At 38.8% G+C, this 24,189-nt stretch overlaps 2 protein-coding genes and 1 non-coding gene across 3 annotated transcripts; 2 read left to right on the forward strand and 1 right to left on the reverse strand.

Annotated features, from left to right (window-relative positions):
• Positions 1-4,695: 4,695 nt before the first annotated feature.
• Positions 4,696-5,130, reverse strand: LOC110942825. Its single transcript, XM_022184588.1, has one exon. The coding sequence runs from the start codon at positions 5,128-5,130 to the stop codon at positions 4,696-4,698; it is 435 nt and encodes a 144-aa protein (XP_022040280.1).
• Positions 5,131-7,266: 2,136 nt separating this feature from the next.
• Positions 7,267-7,373, forward strand: LOC118488569. The gene has a single exon (XR_004885113.1). It is a non-coding gene; the product is annotated as a small nucleolar RNA R71 (small nucleolar RNA).
• A 15,687-nt stretch (positions 7,374-23,060) lies between these two features.
• Positions 23,061-23,957, forward strand: LOC118488243 (clumping factor B-like). Its single transcript, XM_035985494.1, has 2 exons — positions 23,061-23,253; positions 23,584-23,957. The coding sequence occupies exons 1-2, from the start codon at positions 23,061-23,063 to the stop codon at positions 23,955-23,957; spliced, it is 567 nt and encodes a 188-aa protein (XP_035841387.1).
• Positions 23,958-24,189: the final 232 nt, after the last annotated feature.

Here is a 24,189-nt window from a genome sequence, read left to right on the forward strand (position 1 = left end):
TTTGTTTATCTTTTCACATATTAACATATGCTTGTTGAATTTTAAATCTTTGATGATGACTTTTTTGAAAACAAATTTGACCATCAAACAAATTAGTAACTTTGTAAATATTCAGATTTGATTCCTTGTTTTATTTTAAGTTAGCTTGAGGACAAGCAAAGTTCAAGTGTGGGGATGTTTGATATACGTTAAATTATACATGTTTTTATACCCCAAAACACTTCCGTTTTAAGCGTTTTTGACCGAAAACACGACGTTTAGGTACCAAATCCGGTACTTTTATATTTTCAGGTCTTAAACAGAGCACAAAAGAAAAATCTGATGAAAACGGACAAATTCTGATGCATTTCTGATAAAAAGAACAAAATTCTGATGACTGCCAGGTGTGGCACGACAGTGCCATCTGACGGCACTATCGTGCCTATCGATCGATTTCGGAAGCACTACTAGTGCGACTGCCAGTGCCGATCTGTTCCCGGGCTGCACCACCGTGCGACCCGCCGCATGACCGTGCCGCCAACAAACCAAGGTTTCTGATCAAAGTTTCTGATGATATCGCACCACCGTGCGACCAACGGCACGACCGTGCCGATCTGATGACCCAGGCAACTTATCCACTAGTCCACTTGGCTGACCTGGGATCCGAGAAATTACCTCACCCGACAAGCCCTGACCGCAAGGCCGTGTGACCCAACGGCAAGGTCGTGCCAAACTAAAAATTTCCTATAAATAGCAGCATTCGCTACTGATCAAAATGTAGGGTTTTTCTCCATGTTTCTGGGCGATTTCAGGGTTCCGAAGCAGTCCTGATCAGACCCATTTAAAGCTTAAAGATCGAGTGGAAGCATAACCGATCCAACCCGTCAATTCCTTGCGTGTTTATGGTTCGATTCCTTGTTCTTGAACATGTATTCTGATCATTTTGCAAGTTATGAGCTGATGTTAGTTTATGTTTAATGTAGTATTATGTAATAGTAGTTATGAACTTGTTTCTTGAATAATCTTTATGTTGTAATCTTGTTTGTATGAAACTTTAGTACTTTTTCATGTTTGAATCTTCATGATTATATAACGAACGTTTCATTGATGTTAAGTTCTTGATCATGTTTGATTATTTTGGATAATGAATCCGTGGTTAGTGGTATGGTAACTATTTCTTGATTAATCACTTGTTTGTAAACTTGTTTACACCATGAGACTCGAGAGGGTTATTGGTTTTATCTAAGATATATCTTATTTTGATTAGGAATATTGTCTTGCACGTAAGGGTTCTAACAAATTATATGGTGTTGATTACATGTTCTTGCATGCGTTTTATGATCCTTGTTTAGTAGTTTTGGTCTGAAATTGCTGACATGGTAGATTTGTGTTCAAGACTTCTAAAGGTGAATATGTTGTTATATGATCTACTTAAATGCTTATCCTCGTGGTCGTATTGGGACCATCGGTATTGCTTTCTTTGATAAGTGAGGTTAGAAAACTCCTAGCGGATGACTAATCTATCTTTAAAGGTTCACATGAATGAATATCAATAGCTCGCTAAAGAATGATTTTAGGTGGTTAACATGTGTTTATCATGTTAACTTTCCGAAGAATCATCATGTTAGAAAACTCCTAGCGGATGACTAACTGTCTTGAAATTGGAAAATTGATTAAGTGCTTTTGTGACATATCTGTTAGATAACATGTTTAGGTTGTTTGTGAAACAAGATAGTAGTATATTTATACTTTAGATATAATTTAGATAACTTAGTTAAACAATCATTCACTTTTCCTTATATCTGGTAAAACAATGACAAAGATTTAGTACATTATAACGCCCGTGTTCCATGGATCGATATCTGGCTCTTACCAATACTTTGTTGCATATATGACGGGATACACTTGTCCTTTGTTGTGTGTGTTTTAATGTTAAGGTATAAACCATTTTTATAAATTTAAAACACATTTTGTTGCATGTGAAAATACTGTAAATAAATGTATATAAAACACGTACGTTAATGATAACATGGTTTTAATGCCTTAGTTGTGCTAACTCACTATTAGATCCGAATTGGAAGTATGCATGATATGGAATAGATGATTTAGAATTGGTATACAACAGAATTTTGATGAATATTTGATACAAATCAATCCTTGTTGTGGCTGCGATGAGGCATGAACATTAGGGACATCCGATGTTGAGTTTTCAACGAGTTTTAATGTGTTGATTAGTAGATTTAAATGTTTGATGATGCTGATGTTAGTGCTAGATAATTAGGGTTCACATGATATTTGGAAAGTTGTTTCGATCTTGTGAAATTTGGAATGAATGACTATTTCAATCACGTATCTGTTATGTTCGGAATTAGTGGAGCAATTAAGGGATTGATTGGGTCAATCGCACAAACCACAACTCGCACACCCACGTTGTAGTCGCACACCCGATCAGGTCGCACAATTGGGTGGGCCCGAGTCTTATCTGGGCCACGGACCCAGTTACAGTCGCACAAGCTTGATGAATCGTACAATCACAATAGAGTCGCACAAGCTTGAAGAATCGCACACTTCCCTTAAAATCACACACTTGATTAGAGTCGCGCCCCTTGTTGAGACATGTAACCATCTAGGCTTTTTACACAAACAGAAAACAAGTCACACACACACACACCCACATGCAGTCGCACACTAATCTGGTGTGCACAACCGAACTTGGGTCGCACACCCTCTTTGGGCCTAGGGTCAGTTGGGCCGCATTTCATGATACCCATATTGAACTGTCAACTTGTTATGTGATGTTCGGAATTGTAACATGAATTTGTATTTGGTTTGGATGTTTACTATGAGTTATGTGACAAAGTCTATTACCTGCAACCTGCTATAATACATGATTTAGTTTTATGCCAAAGACTGATTATTATGGTAACTATACTAGGCCTTGATTGACTAAGTGTGAACAAGTAACTAGTCTTACCGAGCAAACCAAGGTGAGTTCACTATCCTCTTTACAAGCATGCGTCCGATGGGGACAAACAAACAGGCAAACAAACAAATAGACTTTCACAAACCCATATCCTGTAGGGGATATGAGGCAGTTTTCAGTAAATGATGATGTTGGATAATACACTCACTTTCTATCACTTAAGTCCCATATTACTACCGAACTAGTTGCTTGTAGGGGAACGGGGTTATTAGTTGATAGCGCTATTAGGTTTGGCACCCTCACGACGTACCTGGATAGGACGGGCGTGAACTAATAACTTAAAATCATGACCAATGTTTGATAGAGCATTAGGGAAGGGCAAACAGGAGCCGTCTTGCGGTATCGAGTTATTATCAACATGACTTAAATCAATACTTGGTAACAAACGTTTAACAAAACTGTGAACTCGCCAGCTTTTGCAGATACACCTTTTTGCATGCTTGCAGGCCCTTAGGTACACTAACATGGGACTTGCTGTCTGGGAATATGGAGTGGTCATGGGTCATGGCAAAAGGATGCACAATTGAAGTTGAATTATTTCTAAACACTTTAGTTTAATTGAACAATCTTTAAATGCTTCCGATGAACTTGTTTGATTTTCAAAACTGATGTTGAACTATGCTATTCTTGTCTAATGGAAATTACTATTTTTGTTCATGGTTCAATGTGATTAGTGGCTAGATCCTGGTATGTCACACGCCTCGAGGGGGTTTAAAGATATATGCATGTATGCTCAATAAAGGCTTAAAACTCACTTATTGTGGGAATGGGTTTATAATGTGATCAAGTATATATAATCAATTTTTATTAGATTTGTCATGCCTTTTCATAATTTTTTTTATTTGGTTCTTTTTATCACGATGCTATCGGTTGTAAATTTGTAAAAATATAACCTTTTTAGAACTTGTTATTCCTGAATTAAACCAAGATAAGTAAAAAAAAATGAAATTTTGAAGCGGTTCCAATAGAGTTTTGTGTAAGGCTTCTTATTAGGACTTGCAAGATTCAAGGTTTTAGCATCCCCCCCCACACACACTTAAATTACACATTGTCCTCAATGTGTCGCAAAAATAAGTTTTTTAGGTTGATTTGAATGTGTAAAAAGTGTTGAAAAACAAGTTTTTATGTTACTCGGCGTCTGGCCACGACCCCGTGTGGTCCGGGCACGGCCCCGTGGTCAGATCGCCAATATTAAAGTTTAATAGAAGGCTGGCCATGGGACGTGTTCAGTGAGCATGGCCCATGGCCAGTTACCTGAATTGGGACTTTTTTCTGCAGAGCCTGGGCACGGGGCGTGTTGGGCTGAGCACGACCCCGTGCTGCACATATTGTAATGCTGGAAAAGTTGACGGAAGGCTCTGTTTTCGTGCATGGGGTGTGGTTTTAACGTCCCTTTGGCAATTTCCATCTTTTCGAGCGTGGTTTATTCCTGAAAAGTAAGACTAAACTAGAAAACATAAAAGTTAAACTAAATTAAAATGAAATTAAAACTAAGGATACTTCCGCGGAATGCCTCTGTGGTACGCCACATTTATAAGGGTCCTTGGCTAGACCCAAAGTCAGTCATATGTTACCCGAGCGGGATGTCTTACATCCCATGTTGCACCGTCGAAGAGCGTCACCCAAGCTAGAGTCTATGATATCCATGTAGTTGACCGGGTTATCCTCTACTCTTTTCCCAACCCCGAATTTCATCTCCTTGCCTCCAACCCTCAACGTTAACTTCCTGTCACTCATATCCACCATGGACGGGCAGTGGGAAGGAATGGTCTTCCAAGAATGAGTGGAACTTCGGTGTCTTCCTCCATGTCGAGTATGACAAAGTCGGATGGGAAGACAAAGTCTCCGACTTTTACCAGTAGATTCTCGACGACACCTTGTGGGTGTTTGATAGACCCATCAGCGAGTTGTATGCTTATCTTTGTGGGGCTCGTCTTACCTAGTCCGAGTCGGTCAAACATTGATGCGGGCATGAGATTGATGCTAGCCCCAAGTTCGGCTTGTGCATTTCGTACGGGTGATCCCCCAATGGAACAAGGGATGGTGAAGCTTCCGGGGTCGATTTTCTTTTGTGGGAGTTTATTGAGGTGTACGGCGGAGCATTCTTCACTTAGGTTGACCAATTGCAATGTTTCAGTCTTTCTTTTGTGGGTGAGGAAGTCTCTCATGAATTTTGAGTACTTCGGTATTTGCGTGAGGACTTCTACAAATGGAAGATTGATGTGCAATTGTTTTAGCAAGTTTATAAATTTTGTGAATTGCTCGTCGGTCTTTTGGAGTAGTAACCGACCGGGGTAGGGTACCGAGGGGTTTTTGGTAGGTTCAGAATTTTGTGGGGGAGTTGTTTCTTTGTGGGTTGAGGGCGAGTTTGTGGTTTGGTTTGGTTGGGTGGATTATTTGAGGGTAGTGGGGTTTCCTCGGGACCTACGGTCCGGTTTCTTAGTGGTATGAGGTGTACTTGCGCCTTTGGGTTGGTTTCGGTATTGCTAGGTAATGCGCCTTGTGGTCTCTCGGAGAAATTTTGGGCTTGTTGACTTAGTTGTTTTTCAATGTTTTGAATACTAGCTTGTTGATTTCTAAAGTTGGATTCCGTTTGTAGGAATCGATCCGAGTACCTTTGTCGGTTCGGAGATGAGGCGTGTGATGAGATCTTCAAGCCTCTCACGTCCCCCTTGTTAGGGGTGTGCAATAACCGAACCGTTAACCAAAACCAAACCGAAACCGACAAAACCGAACCGAAATTAACCAAAACCGAATTAACCGAAAGTCGGTTAACGGATATTTTTTTTTACCATCGGTTAACCAAAATTAACCGAACCGAACCGAACCGAATCATTTATTTCTTTATATATTTCTAGCTTTTATAGCTCTATTTCATGTATTTCATGTTTTATACTTTCATTTCATGTAATAATACCTGTATTTCATTTATTTATGCCTTCATTTCATTTATTTATACCTTAATTTCATTTATTTATACCTCCATTTTATGTATTTAAACATCTATTCATGCATTTATACCTCCATTTCATTTATTTATACATCCATTTCATGTATTTATACATTTATTTCATGTATTTATACCTCATTACATGTATTTCTAAGCAAAAAAAATTAGCCCTTGTTTGAATTCGTTATTAACCGAAAATTAACCGAATCAAACCGAAAACCGACAAATTAACCGAATTAACCGAACCGATTAACCGACGACTTCGGTGCGGTTATGGATAATGCTAATAACTTGAACCGAACCGAACCGTGCACACCCCTACCCTTTGTTGTTGTTGAGTGAAATTTTGTGACTCATTTCTTGATTGTTGTTGAAAGTTTGTTCGTTGATTTTGGTTTTGTTGGTTACTACTATTTCCGGGCTCCCTCCAACCAAGGTTAGGGTGGTTACGCTATCCTTGGTTGTAGGTACCCGTTGGGGCACCCGACGGCCTAGGTCGATTATCAATGTAGTTTACCATTTCCGTTTGATTGTCCATTTCTTTCATACAACTCCAATTTTCATGTGGCCTACCACACCCTTCACAAGCCATAACCGAGGCCATTTTTGTCATTTCTAACTTTTTGATTTTTGAGGATAGGGCCTTGATTTAGGCTTGTAAAGAAGTGCTCTTATCTACTTTATGGGCGCCCAGGGCAAAAGATTTTGGGCCTCGAGGGGTGTGCCATTGAAAATGGTTTTGAGCAGTTTCCTCAATTTGATTATAGATTTCATTTGGGCGACAATTACTTAGGAGTCCCCCGGAACTTGAGTCAAGTGTTTGTCTCGTGTGTGACTGTAGGATCATTTGCTGACCCGAACGAGTCGATCAGAGGTGTTCTACTTAGTATGAAAGGCGGAAACATACATAATGAGGTAGATTCAGCAAGATATCACTTTAAACTATCTATTGTATTGATTCTGATATGATTACAATTCAGTAGACACTTCGACAGAGCTTCACCGTCGGAAACACCCAAAGTAATCTCGTGTGAAATGAAACGAAATCACAGCTATTTATAGCTATCCTAATTCCATGTGAACATGACTCAAACGGAAATACAACACATGCGGAACTATATGTTGAAACGGAAATAGAAGACTCAAGCGAAATTACTAGATAATTCCGTGCGGAATTATCCTGAACTATTTTATGCGGAATTAGTCCTTCGTGCATAATTAGCTTTATGTCTTGATTCCTCGATCTTCGTGCCACGAACAATGCAAGACTCGATACAAGACGAAGTCGACAGATGTATGCACCAACAGTGACAATAGTCCATTATAGAAAGTGGATACTTGTTGCCACACGGCGAGACCATGGTGAGGGCATTTTCTTAATAGCTCCTTGACTCTTTCCCAAGTTTCATATAAGGATTCCTCGTCCTCTTGTGAATATGTATTGATTTAAGTCATTAATTTAGCGGTTTTAGAGGGCGGGAAATACTTATGTAGAAATTTTTAGGCAAGTTCATCCCAAGTGTTTACCGAACCACTTGGGAGGGTGTTTAGCCAAGCCTTAGCTCGGTCTTTTAGTGAAAAAGGGAACATTCGAAGGCGGATGGCATCGTTTGATGCTCTGTTGATCCGGAAAGGGTCACATATTTCCAAAAAGTTGGTAATATGTAAATGGGGATCTTCATCAGCCAGGCCATGGAAGGTTGCGGAATTTTGGAGCATTTGGATCAAATGCGGCCCGATTTCGAAGTTGTTGGCATCGACATTCGGTGCATTTATGGCGGCTCCGAGATTACCGACCGTGGGTCGTAGGTAATCTATTAGAGTACACTGATCCGCCATTGGGAGTTGATCCCCCGAAGCCTTCTGTTGATTTTTGGCTTTTAGTCTTTTTCTTAGAAAGCGTTCAGGTTCGTCTAGAGGTTCTTTTATGTCTTTATCGGAACTTGAGCTCATGCACTGCGTAGAGAATTTAGGCCCTGCGATTGAGTTCCAAGTCCTGCGATAAAAACAAAAAGGAATATCGGTCAGATCTCTCACCATGACCCCGTGGTCAATGACCACGACCCGTGGTCGTGGTTACAGTTGCTGTTTTCTGATCCCAGTTACTGGGGAGTTCAGCACGGCCCAGTGGTGCACCGCCACGGCCCCGTGGTTACTCTTCTGTAACTCAGAAAACAAAAACTGCCAATAAGAATAATGGGCACGACCCCGTGTCTGACCGGGCATGGCCCATGCTGAAGTCTGCAGAAACTGAAAAACTTAGAAAAATCCTAAAAAAATAGAAAAATAAATAAAAATAATAAGGCCGTTGCTTTTAAACTCTCTTAAAATCCTTGTGTCACAGGCAACGACACCAAAAAGGTGTGCGTTAGGTGTGATATGATTTTATTAATATTTTAAGCTCATTTTACACATTAGTCAAGTTTTAAATTTATAAAACACGATATTATACTAACACTAAACACACACTTGGGTAAGTGAACGCATAGTGAGAATAGTATAGTGTTGGTAAGATACCGAGGTCGTCCGAGGACACAAGAGCTTTTAATACCGGTTTATCCTCAACGTCTAATCGATCTAAATTTTTTGAGAAAAATTTTGAAACATGAAAATAAAAACTATAAAAATGCAAAGATAAATAAAATAAAAACTGATAGACAGGATAGAATCATTTGGATCCAACTCGTCTTTAATGTATCCTTTGAGGATTTTCGCACTTTCGGACTTTTTAAGAGATTATCTTAGTTATAGTAGTAGGCCCCTCTTTTGAAGGTGGCGTTACCCTCAACCCACTGGTTTGAGTCAGCAGGGATACAATCCCAAAGGGTCGGAATATTGAAAGACAATTAAGTAAGTTATTAATGCGAAAAGTGGTAGGCCCCTCTTTTGAAGGTGACATTACCCTCGGCTAAGTGGTTTGAGTCAGCAAGGATACAATCCCAAGAAGCCGGTTTAAAGTATTAATAGTAGTTTACAGATGAGGAGTTCAAGCTATTCGCACCCCCGCCATCCAATACCATTGGGTATTGAAGGAGGTCCTAGTAAGCTTGAACCAGGTCCTCGCAGGATCTATACACTGAACGAGAGAAGAACTTTACCAAACCATTCCCCTAAACCCCGACCAGGTAGTCAACGCGCTTTATATAGACCGTAAAGACACAAATGGTGATATCACTTACTTTATATAGACAGTAAAGTAACCTCAAGACACCACGAGAAAATGATAAAGAAAATTCACCTTCAACATAAGAAACTAGTTATTAAAGTCATTAATACAAACCCAAATAAAAAGTGCCGAAAGATTAAAAATCAAAAGTAATACATAAAAGAATTGTCTTCACCAAGTGATGTAAGAGGCTTAACCAAACATGGCCTTTGATTGGCAAGAACCCTTACAATCAATCTTGGATCCCGAGACAACTACATACTCTAAAGATGGATGATGGATGATGGTGGTGGGTGTCGGTGTTGTAGTGGTGGTGGAGTAGTGATAAAGTGGGAGAACAGTGGTTTGCCAATGAATGCCTTTCAAGTGAACCAAGCACCCCTATTTATAGCTAGAATAGAAACCTGGCCATGGCCCCGTGTCTAGTGGGCATGTGACACTTCGGAATTTCCCGGACAATCTTTCGATGTAACATGTGTGTACGTATATTATTAAATGAAAAAGTTGTGTATTGTTTTGATGTTCTATGTGATCCTTGCTTTGTGTGTATGTATGATATGTATATACATATATAGGTAGGAGTGTGTGTTATATATATGTGTGGGCCGAGACCTCTAAGAACCCGACTCGAGACCACGGTCTCGAGTGAACAGTAGCAATGGGCCGGTTGGGCCTTGTCACCCCTTAGCCCACCCGGAAGCAACCCTAACCCACTCGAAATCCTATATAAACCAACCCACCCCTCCCTTAACCATTTTTACAAATCTCACTACACTCTCACACTCTCCTCTCACACTTAAACCCTAAAACCCTCAAAGAATCACCTTCCTCTCCTTTCCTTCTCCTTCTTGGATCCGACCAACAAGAGCACCCTTTGGATTAGCTTGGAATCATCACTCGAAAGGCTTCAATCCATCACCAACTTGAACACCTTTGTGTCACTCTTGAACCGGTTAGTGATGATGATGTTGTTTATATTTGCTTGTTACTAAATGATGCTTGATTATTGTTGTTGTTGTTGTGCTTGCTAGACAAAATAGAGTGTTTTTCCGGTTGTTATGATGTTTGGTTAGATCGGTTATATGTTTCGGATTAAGTGCTAGCTATGTGATTCATGTTACTAATAAGAGGATATGTTATATTGTTTAGGTTGAATGGTCTTCTTTGTTTATTATCCGATTGATATTAAGGGCTCGGGTAGGGGACTTTATGCATGATTTTGGGTTATAAATGATGAATGTGGTTTTGAACATTGTTTGAATAAATGAAGAACATGTATGAAGATGTTATGAACATTCAAATATTATGGTTTTTGATCTGTTTTGTGCACATTATAGACAAACAGACATGTTAGTGGATATAGTACACAATTTACATGAAAATGCAATTCTATTGGTTAGTACAGTTTGCAGGTTCTAGAAGGTCTTCATGCGCACGTAATCACGGTTGCGAGTCGCAACCTTTGGTTGCTACTCGAAACCACAGCAGGATTTGTCGAGACCTCCCGGTTGCGAGTCGTAATCAACGCTTATCGATCCGATTGCGAGTCGTAACCACAACTGCTTTGTCGGAACCGCCGGTTGCGAGTCGGAATCTCCGATTGCGAGTCGTAACCAAAGCGTGACGAACCGAGACCTTGGTTGCGAGTCGCAACCTTGGTTGCGAGTCACCTTTGTCTCGACTGGGCTGTTATTGGGCCAAAGAGCTTGTTGGATCATCTGTTAACTGGATTGCCTGTGTGACTGTTACTGTTTAGGCCCAATACCCCACTGTTTGTATATTGCATGTTATACGTGTTTGCTATATGTACTGCCATACGTGTTCGCTATGTGTTTACTTGTACCCGACTTGACCCATACTTGGTAACCATGCTAGGACGTGGTGACCAACATACTTAACCAAGTAACGTATCATACCGAGCAATCCAAGGTGAGTTCACAACTTAAAAGCATGCGTCCCGGTGGTTTGGGACACGAGACTAAAACAACCCTATCCCCTTGTAAAGGGGATACCGTCTACATTCCTTCCCTAGTTATTGGGAACAAACTTACTTTATCTTCCCTTGTATTGGGAAACCCTTTTTAGTTAATTACTGTTTATACGGAATGCAACCAACGGCACTAAACGCAACTCTATCACTCAAGTCCCTACTACATAATACCGATTAGTCGCCGGTGCCAGGCGAACGGGTTATTAGTTGATAGCGCTATTTAGGTCTTACCAGCCTCACACCGTGCCATGGTATGGGATCGGTCGTGAACTAATGTACTCAGGCATCCGTCAATGATGATAGAACATTGACATCGGGGCATCCTGCGGAAACGCAAACGGTTACCTAGTGTTCGGTATTGGAAAAACAGTTTAGTCGCTAACTTTTGGGGTAGCTCCCCATGGCATGTATAAACGGATAAATTAACTGGTGAAACAAGTTTTTGGTAATTAAAACTGGACAACTAGTGAACTCACTCAGCATTATTGTTGACCCCTTACTGCATGCTTTGCAGGTGGCCAGTGACTGGAGCAGCTGCTTGGGATGTGTAGTGGTCGTCGGCCCGTATGTTGGGCATTTATCATGCTTACCTTATGAACATTGTTTAAAACTGTTTACTTATGCTTCCGCTACTTTTTACTCTGAACTTTAAAACTTTAAACCCTAAACTTGATATTTGCTAATCTTATGGTTAGTAAGTATTACTTTCGTTATCAATTTAATTAGTCAGTATAATTGGTGGCTGGATCCTGGTCAGTCACGCCCTCGAAGCGGGTGTAATCCGCAGGTGGATTTTGGGGGTGTGACAGGGCACGCCCCGTGGCTATCATGTTCTCTTCCTTCATTAATTGCAATTGTCAGCAGAGGGCCCCACACGACCCCGTGTCTCCTGGGCATGGCCCCATGGTCAACTCTTTGTTGTACTATCAAGATTCTTCATATCTTAGCGTTGACTACGCCCCGTGTTGAGTTGGGCTCGCCCCTGTGGTGGGCGTGGAAGCTTCTACAGGTTTGTCTTTTGTGTAGGCTCCTGACCACACCCCATGCCCAGCTGGGCACGGCCTCGTGGCCAGTCTCTGTTTCCTTGTTTTTGCTTTGGGGTTTGTAGGATCGTTTTCAGAACCAAACGAGTCGATCAGAAGAGTGCTTCACCAATACAAATGGCGGAAACAGATGTATCGATGTTATTTCAGCTGGAATGCATGAGAAATCACTTTAAACTGTCTTTTGATTGATATTAGATCGTTTACAGTGCTGTAGACACTTCGACAGAGCTTCGCCGTCGGAACTAATCTCGTTTTAAAATGAACATGCACATCAGGGTATTTATAGGCCACTAATTCCGCTTGGAAGATCCCAAACGGAATCTAATTCTGTGCGGAATTAGTTCAAGCAATATTAGATCTCAAACGGAATTAGGGTTCTGAGTGGAATTACCATTCCAAGCGGAATTATAATTCCGTGTGGAATTACCTATAAATCCCCTTTCTTGTTTTGCGCGCCCTGATCTAGCTATTATAATACAAGACCCGATACAAGACGAAGTCGACAGACGTATGCACCAACAGACTCCCCCTCGGATGTTGACGAGTCTTCAGTGTCGAGTCTTCGGTTGTCAAACCTTCAGTCTTTATTAGTCTGCTCGCTCTCTCTAAATATTCTCCATTGTAAGCATCCTCAATCATTCTCTTTCTCTTCTTTTCAAACTTGGCTTTCTACATCTTCAATCTTTCTCTCGATGTCTTCAGACTCCCCCTTTCAATATGCTGGGATCGTAGTCTGAAATTCACTATCTTCAGGCTTTAGATCGAACACCTGGCTTTAGTCAATCTTTATACCTGCATATTCTCTACCTCAAACATAAGTTTCACAAAGATTTTCCAAATTCAGAAACTACTTTGCAAGAATCATTCAAAATGATTTAACCTTTGATGAACCACTTGTAAGAAAAACTTTTCATATATTTTAAGCACAAACTCCCCCTCACGAAATGTTCATCATGTTTAGTACTAGGAACTTCGAAAATCAGCTTTTCAAAATCAGTTTGTCGAAAATCTTTTTGTATTTTTTCAAAAGTTTATGCTAAAACACACTTAAAATCTTTTTGAATTTTTGATTTTAAAGAAACGCAGTAAAGAAATATTTACATACAATCTTTTTATGAGTTTGTGTAAGAGGATCATATCAGTTAATGAGACATGTCATCAACACCGTTAAGCTTTAGACATTTTAAATTCTAAATGATTCACATAGATTGACAGTTAAATCTTTACAAAAAGTTTAACTGTTTCGAGATACGAATTAGTGTTTTAATTACTTGACTTATTCGAGTGTCCCACCTCAGAATATACTCCTGTATCCAGATTTCTATATTCAGTCTTAAGGTGAATATACACTAGTGATATCTGTAAACGGGTAAATGCGAAACCGTAAGAGCTCAGGTCAGAACTTCCGTTCAACAAAGAGATGACGATTCGACTTTAGGTGTGTCCTGTTTGGGGATCTTTTCTTCAATTGCCATTGATACATATCTTTCGATAATTCTCAATTTTTTAGCAGAGGGCTGGCTTTAAGATTAAAGCATTTGCAAAGTATTATACGAGGACTAGGCTATTGCTCCCGCAAAATCAGAAGTCCTGGTATAATACACCAGATATCACCACGCACAAAGACCTAGTATGTCAGAAACAAGAAATCTTTCAAACAAGATTTCGGGGGTTACCCATATATCCGAGAGATGTTCCCTACGAGATAAGTAAGAATTCGTATTTATGTTTATATAATCTACTAAATGAGTAAAAGTTTACTAACACATCCTTAGTGAGATCATTTATCACTATTAGACTTTCAAAATCTTTAGCATATTCTGATAGTCCACTGATGTACTATCATTTCCTCTTTTATATAACCAAACTCATTTCTGATTTTTTCAATGTTTTTGGCTTTTTTCTGATTTTATCATGTTTTTATATTTTCAAGAAAGATGCCGATTCATGCTCCGCGATTACCAACTTGGGAGCTCCGGCAAGTCAGATTTCTATTCGACGAAGAATACCGACACCCAAGCCTGACCATCCTTGGGTGTAACTTGTTCAGTCTCACTTGGGGTTTCCACTTTCCTTTTTGACTGATAAAAATCTTTTACCCCTTTAGCCTTCCCCTCAATCATTTTTCCAAAAATATTTTTCACTATGGGGTTAAAGGCTTTGCCAACATTCAATTCTTTCATTTTAGGAAAGAATTGATTTGAAATCTCAACTTTGCCGATTTTAGATTTCAAATTTTCAGCCCTTAGTGGTGGAAAATTTACATCATCCACTGGTGGAACTTTCTTCTCCTCTTTGATAACAACTTGAGGCTCCTCTGATTTTATGGAATCAGATTCAGCACTAGAACTATTTCTTGATTTCTTAACAACCCATTTTTGATTGTTAAGTTTCTCCTTTCTTTTGAAAACATTTTTCGAACACTCACCAACCTCAAAATTGAATTTTCAAAAACTTTAAGTCTGTTCGTTGGTGGTTCGGTTTTCTCAACAATCTTTTCTTTCAGTTTTTCAGAAACTTCCTGTTTTGGTTTGAATGCTTTCGGACAATTCCTAGCAATATGACTAACAATTTTGCACTGAAAACAAGTTCTCGTTTCTATCTTCTTCTGAGCAACACTCTTCTTCATTTCTTCTTGCTTCTTGGCAAGGAATTCTTTGTTCGTTTGCTTTCTGAATGTTTGTTCTTTCTCAGCTTCTGATGATTTTCCTAAAACAAACACAGTTTTTGGTTTATAAACTTTTTCATTTGTATAATTTTTTGGTTGATTAAATCCAAGACCTTTCTTTTTGAAATTGCCATTATGGTTTGGTTTCTTTTGAAAACTATAACCATAATTGTAACCCATTTTCTTATTTATTCTTTGTTGATCTCTTAAAGTATATTGTTTAGGTTTTCCAGAAAGATTTAAATCTTTTATTTCAAAAATATTTATTTCTGTGATTTTGAAAACCTTTTTAATCATTTCAATTTTAACACTTCTTATTATCTCATCAGAATATAATTTTTGCAGAATCTTTCAAAGTATATGCTACTTTGATCGGTTCGTCATTCAAATTAGATTTTGATAGCAAAAATTCTTTATCATAAACTCGTTTGTCCTTTTTGACTGTTGACTTTGATGTGTCGGACTCAGACTTTGACTCAGATTTGGAGTCCCCCATTTCATCATTTTCCAACACCTGATCTACAACTTTCTTTATTAACTCGGACTCATGATCAGTGTCGGACGATGTGAACGTAACATCAATATTTTCTAGCAAGTTATCTAACGACCCAGAATCCCACTTTAAGTTTGTTGCCTTTTCGACTCTTTCAGAATTTGGATTTCGAGGAGAATATCCATTTTCAACCGGGGGTGGACATCTATTATAGACAACACTTGGTTTCTTACCAGGAATCTTCACTTCATCATCTCCTTTCATTTAAGACTTCTTCTCTTCCGAAGTCTTCTCTTCTTCAAACGTCTTCATTCCTTCCACTATGGGGTAAATCCTGTCAACAACAAAAGTAGAACATGAGTAACTTTTTAACAAATCATTTACTCTCTTGGTTTCGATTTTTTAGGTTTCCAGTTTCAACTCAAGTTCAGCATATTTTTTCAGTGTAATAAATGACATTGTCAAGCTGCCTTATGTATGCCCCCTTTGAGTGTATTCATTGCTACAGCCTGTTCACTGCTCGACTCGTTGTACTTATTCATCTCTCTGTTCAAAACAGCATATGATTCTTTCAGCCTTTTTATATTGTGTAGCAGTTCATTATTTTGCTTTATCAGAGATTCACAGTTCATACACTTCTCAGAAACCTTGCTAGTATCAGCATCTATTTTAATTTCAAATTCTGGAACTTCTTTGACTACTCTCACTTGAATTTTTTCTTCAACCTTTTTCTTTTTCTCAGCTTCAGCTTGTTTCTTTTCTTCTTCCTCTTCATATTTCTTCCTTTTCTCAGCAGCTCTTTCAACTTGTCTGTATTTTTCTGCCCAATATTCATCAGTATAATCATTAATAACATGAGCAACAAATCCTTTAGCCAGAAATTTTTTGTCTGGGCAATAATTGTCCCAACTAAAGCCTTTGAGCAATTTTTCATCCTCTTGATCTACCAAGCATGCTTTACTATCATTTAGAATGTATTTATCCCAACTGAATCCTTTTGAAGAACTTCCTTCATCTTGATTACCGATACAAGCTTTCTTTGGATTTTCAATTTCTTTCCTACCATGACAGGTTTGTGGCTGTTGTTGTTGATATGGCTGTTGAGAAACTTGATGATATATCGCTTTTCGATAGTAGTCATTGTTTCCAAAGGGATTTTGAGCTCCACTTGCTTCACGATTAGTTCACTCCCTCTTGAAATGCCCTTTCTCCCTGCAACGAAAACAAGTAACTTTAGACTTATCAAATCATAAAGTTGAAATATTTGCATCGCGAAAATCATCTCTGCCTGTGATTTGTTTAAACTTTTCAGCTCGTCTCAACACACTAGCCAAGCACCACTTTATATCCATCAACTCCATCTCCTCAGCATCAACTTGATCGTAATCCTCTTTTGTAATGATTGGATTCCCGATCCTCCCTGCAACTAAACTGCCATAAGATTCAAGTACAGTTACTAACAAAGACATATGGCTTTTAGCAACTTCCTCGGAGTAATTCTGATAATTTTCAAGATTTAAAGCAATGTTGCATTGAAGAACTTTACCACTCTTTGTTGTAGAAAAATGCGGATCAAATGTTGGGAATGAAGTAAATCCAGTTTTGATGTTTGATCCCTGAGATGAACTTTCAGAGGAACTTTTTGCATTGTAAGCAGTCTCAACTTTTGGAGAAAAGTTTGTTTTGTCACTAACACCACCTTTGAAGTACAACCCAATGTCTTGTTCTCCATCGTAGTTTTTCATTCTAGCAATCTTTCTTTGTTCCATCTCTAGAGCTTCAAGATGTTTAATAAAATCACTCAGGGTTAGATCTTTATATTCCTTTCTATTATTCCTCAACATCATCAAATACGTTCCCCAAACATCATGTGGTAATGCTTCAGCTAGTTTCTCAATCAACTCATCTTTATCTTTGTTGATGCCCAATCTCGTCATGTTTTTCACCAAGTTGCAATATCTTTCAATAATCTGCTTGGTGTTCTCTGTTCTCAAACCACGAAATAGATCAAATTCTTTATTCATAAGTGATTTTTTGTTCTTGAGCATATCATCACTACCAAGAAACTTTGTTTCTAATTCTTTCCAAATCGAATATGCACTTCCGTTGTGTTGAAGTAGAATCAAGATGTCTTCTTTAATCGCTTGCTGTAATAAACTAACCATCAATTTCTCATCTTTTTATCTCTTTTTCTCATCAGGATTCATTTCTCTAATTGGTATTTTCTCATCATTGTTCTTGAGTGGTCTAGTATATTGAAATTCAGTATGTTCCCAAGCATCTATATGATATGCTTCAACCCAGTTACCAAAATGTTCGGACCAACCATTATAGTCATCAATATCCAAAAGCTTAGGTGGTTTTTGAGTCATCCCCGTCTCATTTTCAAGCAATGTACTTTGAGTAAGAGTCATTGGACTAGCAAAGGCATAATAAAACTCGTTCTCCATGTTTTGGTTGTCAAAGGTTCACAAACAATTAGGTTCAAACGAAATTCCTCTTCACACGAAATTACCCTTCAAACGGAATATCTCTTTCCAAGCGAAATTACCCTCTAAACGGAATTACACAAAACTTTCACACGAAATTACCCTCACCTTCAAACGAAATTAGTAATTTCGTTCGAAATGTTCAAACGGAATTTAATTCCATGTGGAATTAAACTTGCTTCCAAATGAAATTAGGTTCCCTTGAAACGAAATATAATTCCGTATGAGGTTTTCATACGGAATTACAGTTTCAAACGAAATTAACAGCTAATTCCGTGCGAAATTACAGCAATGTTCGAAGGAAATAATATCAACTTTTCAAACGGAATTAAGTTTTCGAATTGATTTAAGCCGTATTTATGTCTAAAATTCTCAAGGGTTTGTTAAAACACTATTACCCACACTATATTTGAAAATCAACCCATTTTAACCGTGAAATCAAGTTTAATTGAGAAAAGAAGGTGTAGAAATCGGAAATCACAGCTGAAAAGGTAAGAACTCTTCCTCCTGAGCTCTGATACCACTTGTAGGATCGTTTCAGACCCAAACGAGTCGATCAGAATAGTGCTTCACCAATACAAATGGCGGAAACAAATGTATCGATGTGATTTCAGCTGGAATGCACAAGAAATCACTTTAAACTGTCTTTTGATTGATATTAGATCGTTTACAATGCTGTAGACACTTCGACAGAGCTTCGCCGTCGGAACTAATCTCGTTTTAAAATGAACATGCACATCAGGGTATTTATAGGCCACTAATTCTGCTTGAAAGAGTCCAAACGGAATCTAATTCCGTGCGGAATTAGTTCAAGCGATATTAGATCTCAAACGGAATTAGGGTTCCGAGCGGAATTACCATTCCAAGTGGAATTATAATTCCGTGTGGAATTACCTATAAATCCCATTTCTCGTTTTGCATGCCCTGATCTAGCTATTACAATACAAGACTCGATACAAGACGAAGTCGACAGACGTATGCACCAACAGGGATGCTGCCGAGGGGTTGGGTATGTCACGCTTTATTCCTTCTTTTTTGTATTTATGTTGGTTTTGGCTGCTTATTTGCTCCTTTTGTTCTTTTAAGCTCGTTTGGTCCTATAAATTCAAAAGGAAGAAAGAAATGTGCTTTTTCCAACATTAGTACTAAAAAGGGTTAGTTTTATGGCTCATTTGATGTAATTTATATGTTGCATTTTGCACACTTCAAACATCTTGGTTTACTTGCTTCCTTTGTTGCTTCTTACGAGAACTACATTCAGGGAAAGATATCTGTCCTGCTACTTTTGATGAAGCTTCTACAGGTTTGTCTTTTGTGCAGGTCCCTGACCACGCCCCGTGTTCAGCTACGCACGGCCCCGTGGCCAGTCTTCTGAATCTTTGTTTTTACTTTGGGGATGCTGCCGAGTGGTCGGGCATGTCACGTTTATTCCTTTTCTTTGTATTTATGTTGGTTTTGGCTGCTTATTTTCTCCTTTTGTTCGTTTAAGCTCATTTGGTCCTGTAAATTCAAAAGGAAGACAAAAACATGCTTTTTCCAACATTAGTACTAAAAAGGGTTAGTTTTATGCCTCATTTGATGTAATTTATATGTTACATTTTGCACACATCAAATGTCCCCACACTTGAATCTTTGCTTGTCCTCAACCAAAACTCTTTAATATGTGGCTTACACACCCAAACGGAATAGGTAGAGGAAAAGATTTGGGCTTATCTTGAGTGTCGGGAATCCAAGATCTTTTATTGGGTTTTATTTTTATTTTATTTACGATCCTATTCGTCATGATTTATTTAGAATATTTTATATGAAAAATTACTTATTTGGGCATAACATGCCTCTTTAAATTTCCATTTATATACAAGTTCACATACCTCACGGGAGATCACTCAACACTTGGCCGAAGATGTATTTTTGTGAAACACTCGAGACCGGCATGGAACTTGTTGGAACTTTTGAGATCGTTGATACTTGTGCTGGATTAGTTTTAATTATGGTTTGTAGCTATTTTGATAGTATAAGGGCTTATTTTGTAATTCTATAGAATTAGGCTTCCTGACCTAGTGTAGATAAGATTCCAGCAAATTTATAAATTTGCTGGCTAGTCAGGAACACTATATATAGTCCTTGCATTGTAACCAACTCAAGCTTTTGGCTCTTGAATGAATATTGGTGTTGTTTACATTCTATCATTGTTCTTGTGCTCAAATCTGATATCCAAGGTGCTCTATTGATTTATCTCATTGTTTGGATTCAATACAACACTTGTTGTATTCATTAATCCATTAGCTTCACCGTCATCTTTGATCATTCTTGACTTTTCATAGCTCAAACACTTAATCAATAGGTGTTTTGGGCTAAAACAACCAACCACTGTGATCCGAATTGATATTGGGATCTACAATTTGGTATCAGAGCCTTAGTGCTCTTGGTTGTTGTGTTGTTGTTGAGATTTTTCATAGTTTTGAAGGTTTTTCAAAAGTTTCAAGGTTTTCAAATTTTTGGACTAAAAATGGATTGATTTGGTGTGTTTAATCGATAGGTTGTTGTTAATACATGATTAGGGAGTCATTTTGGACATTTTGATGCATCAAAACATGGTTTTTGAGCTGTTTTTGGGTGATTAGAGGGTTTTAGTTCGTGTTAAACCCTCTGTCTAGCGAATTTAATATGAATGCAGCGAACAATTTATGAATGAAGCGAATTTAAATTTTGAATATAGCGAATTTGTCATTGAACATAGCGAACATAATTAAATCTTTTACAAACTCATCGCAGGATCATTAATTTCGATGATCGTCATTCGAGCGAAATTACTGATTATCGGCGAAATAGTGTCCAGTGACCCTCGAGCGAAATTATCGAAGGCGAATTCGAGAACTGTGATATTGAACCACAGCGTTCTTATCATGGTAATCGGCGAAATTAGTCAAACTAACGTTTGTGTTACGTGTATCAGCAGAATTAGATTGTTCGCTCGTTCAGGACAACCTGGTGTACTAGCGAAGGTTGAAGACCAGCAAGATCTGCCAGCGAAATTGCACGTGCCTCTCAAGTCATCGGCGAAATTAATTTCTATTGTCGGTTTCCAGCGATCTGTCAGCGAAATTAGCTTCTGTTCAGCTCTCTTTTGTTAAAATCAAGCAAAGATGTCATTGAATCAACTAAGTCCAATTGATCAAGCGGAACTTGAGACCGGAACCACTACTAGGCCACCAAAGTTGAAGGGGGCTGAAGACTTTAGCACTTGGAAGACTCGCATTCAGTCGTTCTTCGAGTACACGGACTACAATCTGTGGCTCTCTGTCACCACTGGACCTCACATTCCAACGGTAGTTCGAGGAGATGCGGTAGTTGCCAACAATGATGCAACCACCTTCACTGATGAAGACAAGGCACTAATCCAACGCGATCGTCGTGCTCATACTGCCTTAACTATGGCACTGTCAACTGATGACTGTAACATGTTTGAAGAACACCAAATTGCAAATGCACTCTGGAATGCATTAATTGAATATCATGAGGGGAATGAAGAGCTGATCGAAAGCAAGAGAGACATGGTGCAGAAACAATATGACATGTTTTGTGGAGTGTAAAAGAGAAAGCTTCTTTACTAACGAGCATGTACTGAAAAAGGATGGGGAAGTTACAGGCAGAGTTTGAAAAGGTCAAATCTTTGATGATTCCATCATCTATGATTGAGTTGCGAAAAATTCGTGGAGAAAGTCTTTCCGATCACATCAGTCACTTTCTGAACATGATGACCAAAATGAAAAAGGCGGGAAATCCTGTCACAAACCGTGCTGCAATAAAGAAGCTACTAGATTCACTCCCCAAGGAATGGAGTCTTCAATGCATGATGATCAAGAAGGATTTCCTCAACAATCCAAATCCTGTCACTCTGTCAGACTTGATTAACGCCCTAAGAGCCTTCAAAATGGATGTCAACAAATGAGAGATGAACACTGCCAGTTACCCACCAAAGTCAACTCAAACCTCTGCTGGATTGAAAAATGTGGCATTTCTTGCTTCAGGTGGCATCACTCCACAAGCTTCTGACTTAATCTACGCCAACGCTTCCGCAAGCGCATCGAAAGCTCCACAACTTGTTGAGAAGACTATCACTGTTGACACTCAAGCGTTGAAAGTGTCCACTGAAAACGTGGCACTTTTCAACACATTTATGAGCAGCTATGAAGCCTTGATGTCTGGAGAACTAAAGAAGGAGATGTTCACAGCTGAAGACATGTATCAGGTTGATCCAGATGACATGGAGGAAATGGATCTGAAATGGCAGATGGCCATGATCACTTCGAGGTTAAAGAAATTTCAAGACAAAACAGGAAAGCGTTTGGGTCTTGGAAAAGCTGGTTTTGACAAATCTAAACTTAGGTGCTACAACTGCAAGAATCTGGGCCATTTCAAACGTGATTGTCCTTTGTTGAAAGAAGGAAACAGTGAAACCACTCCTGCTGTAAAGCAAATCACAGTTGAAGAAAACAAGAACAACGCGTCTCCTAGCACGCCAAAAGCTCTAGTCATCGAAGACTATGATTGGAGTGAAGAAATTGCTGAAGCAAAGGAGCAAGTCAACAAAGCTCTGATGGCTAAGATCTCAAGTGAGTCCTCATCGAAGCAGTTTGAAAAGCAGACAGCCGGAATTCGAAAAGGAGACAATACTGCTGACAAAGGTCTGAAAAGCATTCTCACCTCCATGGAGCCTGAGAAAGAAAAGAAGTCCGAAGAAGGAAAGGAGCATGTGTCTGAAAAGGTGTCTGATCAAGAGAAAGGCAAGGAAAAGGTCCCAGCTGCAGCTATGAAAACAGAGTCATCAAAAGAAAAAGCTGACAAGGACTTGGTAAACAATATGCCACTTAGTTTCAAAGAAAAATTATGCACACCTGCATGCATTGATGTCGTGGCACATTACAAGTCTCTAAATCTAGAATTTGAGAGACAAAAAGATAAAGCTTTAAAATTTAACAACGAGCTTAAACAGAATGAGGCTGCATATCAGACAAAGTTGAATTCAACTTTAGCTGAAATGCAGACTCTTAATGAATTTGTGTTTAGAAAAGATTTTATCATTAATGATCTCACAGAAAGATTAGAAAAAGCTTTGAACGAAAAGAATAAATTACAAATTATAATAGACAAATGGAATGTCAGTCAAAAGGCCTTTACTGACATCAAAAACTGCCAATGACCAACGTTTGTGAAAGACGGGATTGGGTATAAGGACAGGCACGGAAATGAAAGAAAACTCTTCTTTCCACCACATAGCAAAAATTATGTGCCTATGCCGACTCCTCATCCCGAAAATGATCTCATCAATGAAAAGGCCTCTGTTGAACAAAATGAGTTTTGTGAAAATGAAACAACCGCTAACTGTTCTAAAAGTAATGCAGATCCAATTGTGTGTAAAGAAGATGTGTGCGATGAGGATGGAGACTGCGGCGATTCAAAAATAGGAATCGGATATTCAGGCGACAGTTATTCCACCGTTAACTGGTTCGCCTGGAACTGTTCTAAGAAAAACAATATTAAGGATGAATGTAATAATTTAAGTAGGATGGATGACTGTAATGGCCGTGTGCCTAAATTTAAATCTTCGGATGACTGTAAGGGCCATGTGCCTACATTTGAGACCCGTGATCATGAACATTGTGTGTCTGAATGTCATGATTTACATTATGCGTTTTGTGATGATAAAGTTGCTTGTGAATCTCCTGTATTTGTGCCAGAATTGAAAAAGAATAGTTTTGGAAAATTCCTCACAGAGGAAATTCCCTAATTTATTCCTTCTAGAACTGGTATGACAGATTCAGAAAAGAGTGTCACTGAAGATCATGGCAATGAAGACTCAAGCATCAATGCCTCAGAAGACGAGCAAGGATCAGAAAGTTCAAGTGAAGATCAAACAACAAGTGGTGAAAGTCTCGAATTCCCTAGTGATGAAACCCAGCAATCCTCAAGTGAAGATCAAACCACTAATGATGAGAGCTTTAAATGTTCAAATGCTGAAACCATCGAAGACCAAGACTCAGAAAGTTCAAACGAAGATCAAAGCTACAATGAGTCAAGTTACGAAGCAAGTGAAGAGCAAAGCTCAAGCGAGGATAACACGTCTGAAAGTTCATCCGATTCAGACAGTGTTGAAGAATACTCAGAAGATGAAAGCAGAGTGGACAAGTAGATGAAGAAAGCAGAAAGCTCAAGACTCTCATCACATACATCATCTTCTAACACCAAAAGACCCAGACGTAAAATATGCTTTCGCTGTGGTCACTTAGGACATACAGCGAAACATTGTAAAACCAAGAAGTTTTCAAAACCAGAACATGATTTTCTTACAAACGCCACATATCAACTAAACTATCTTAAGAAATCTGTTAAAAACCTGGTTGAGTCAACAGCCTACTTTTGGA

Source organism: Helianthus annuus, chromosome 16, assembly GCF_002127325.2.
Source record: "Helianthus annuus cultivar XRQ/B chromosome 16, HanXRQr2.0-SUNRISE, whole genome shotgun sequence".
In the NCBI taxonomy this organism is placed as follows: domain Eukaryota; kingdom Viridiplantae; phylum Streptophyta; class Magnoliopsida; order Asterales; family Asteraceae; genus Helianthus; species Helianthus annuus.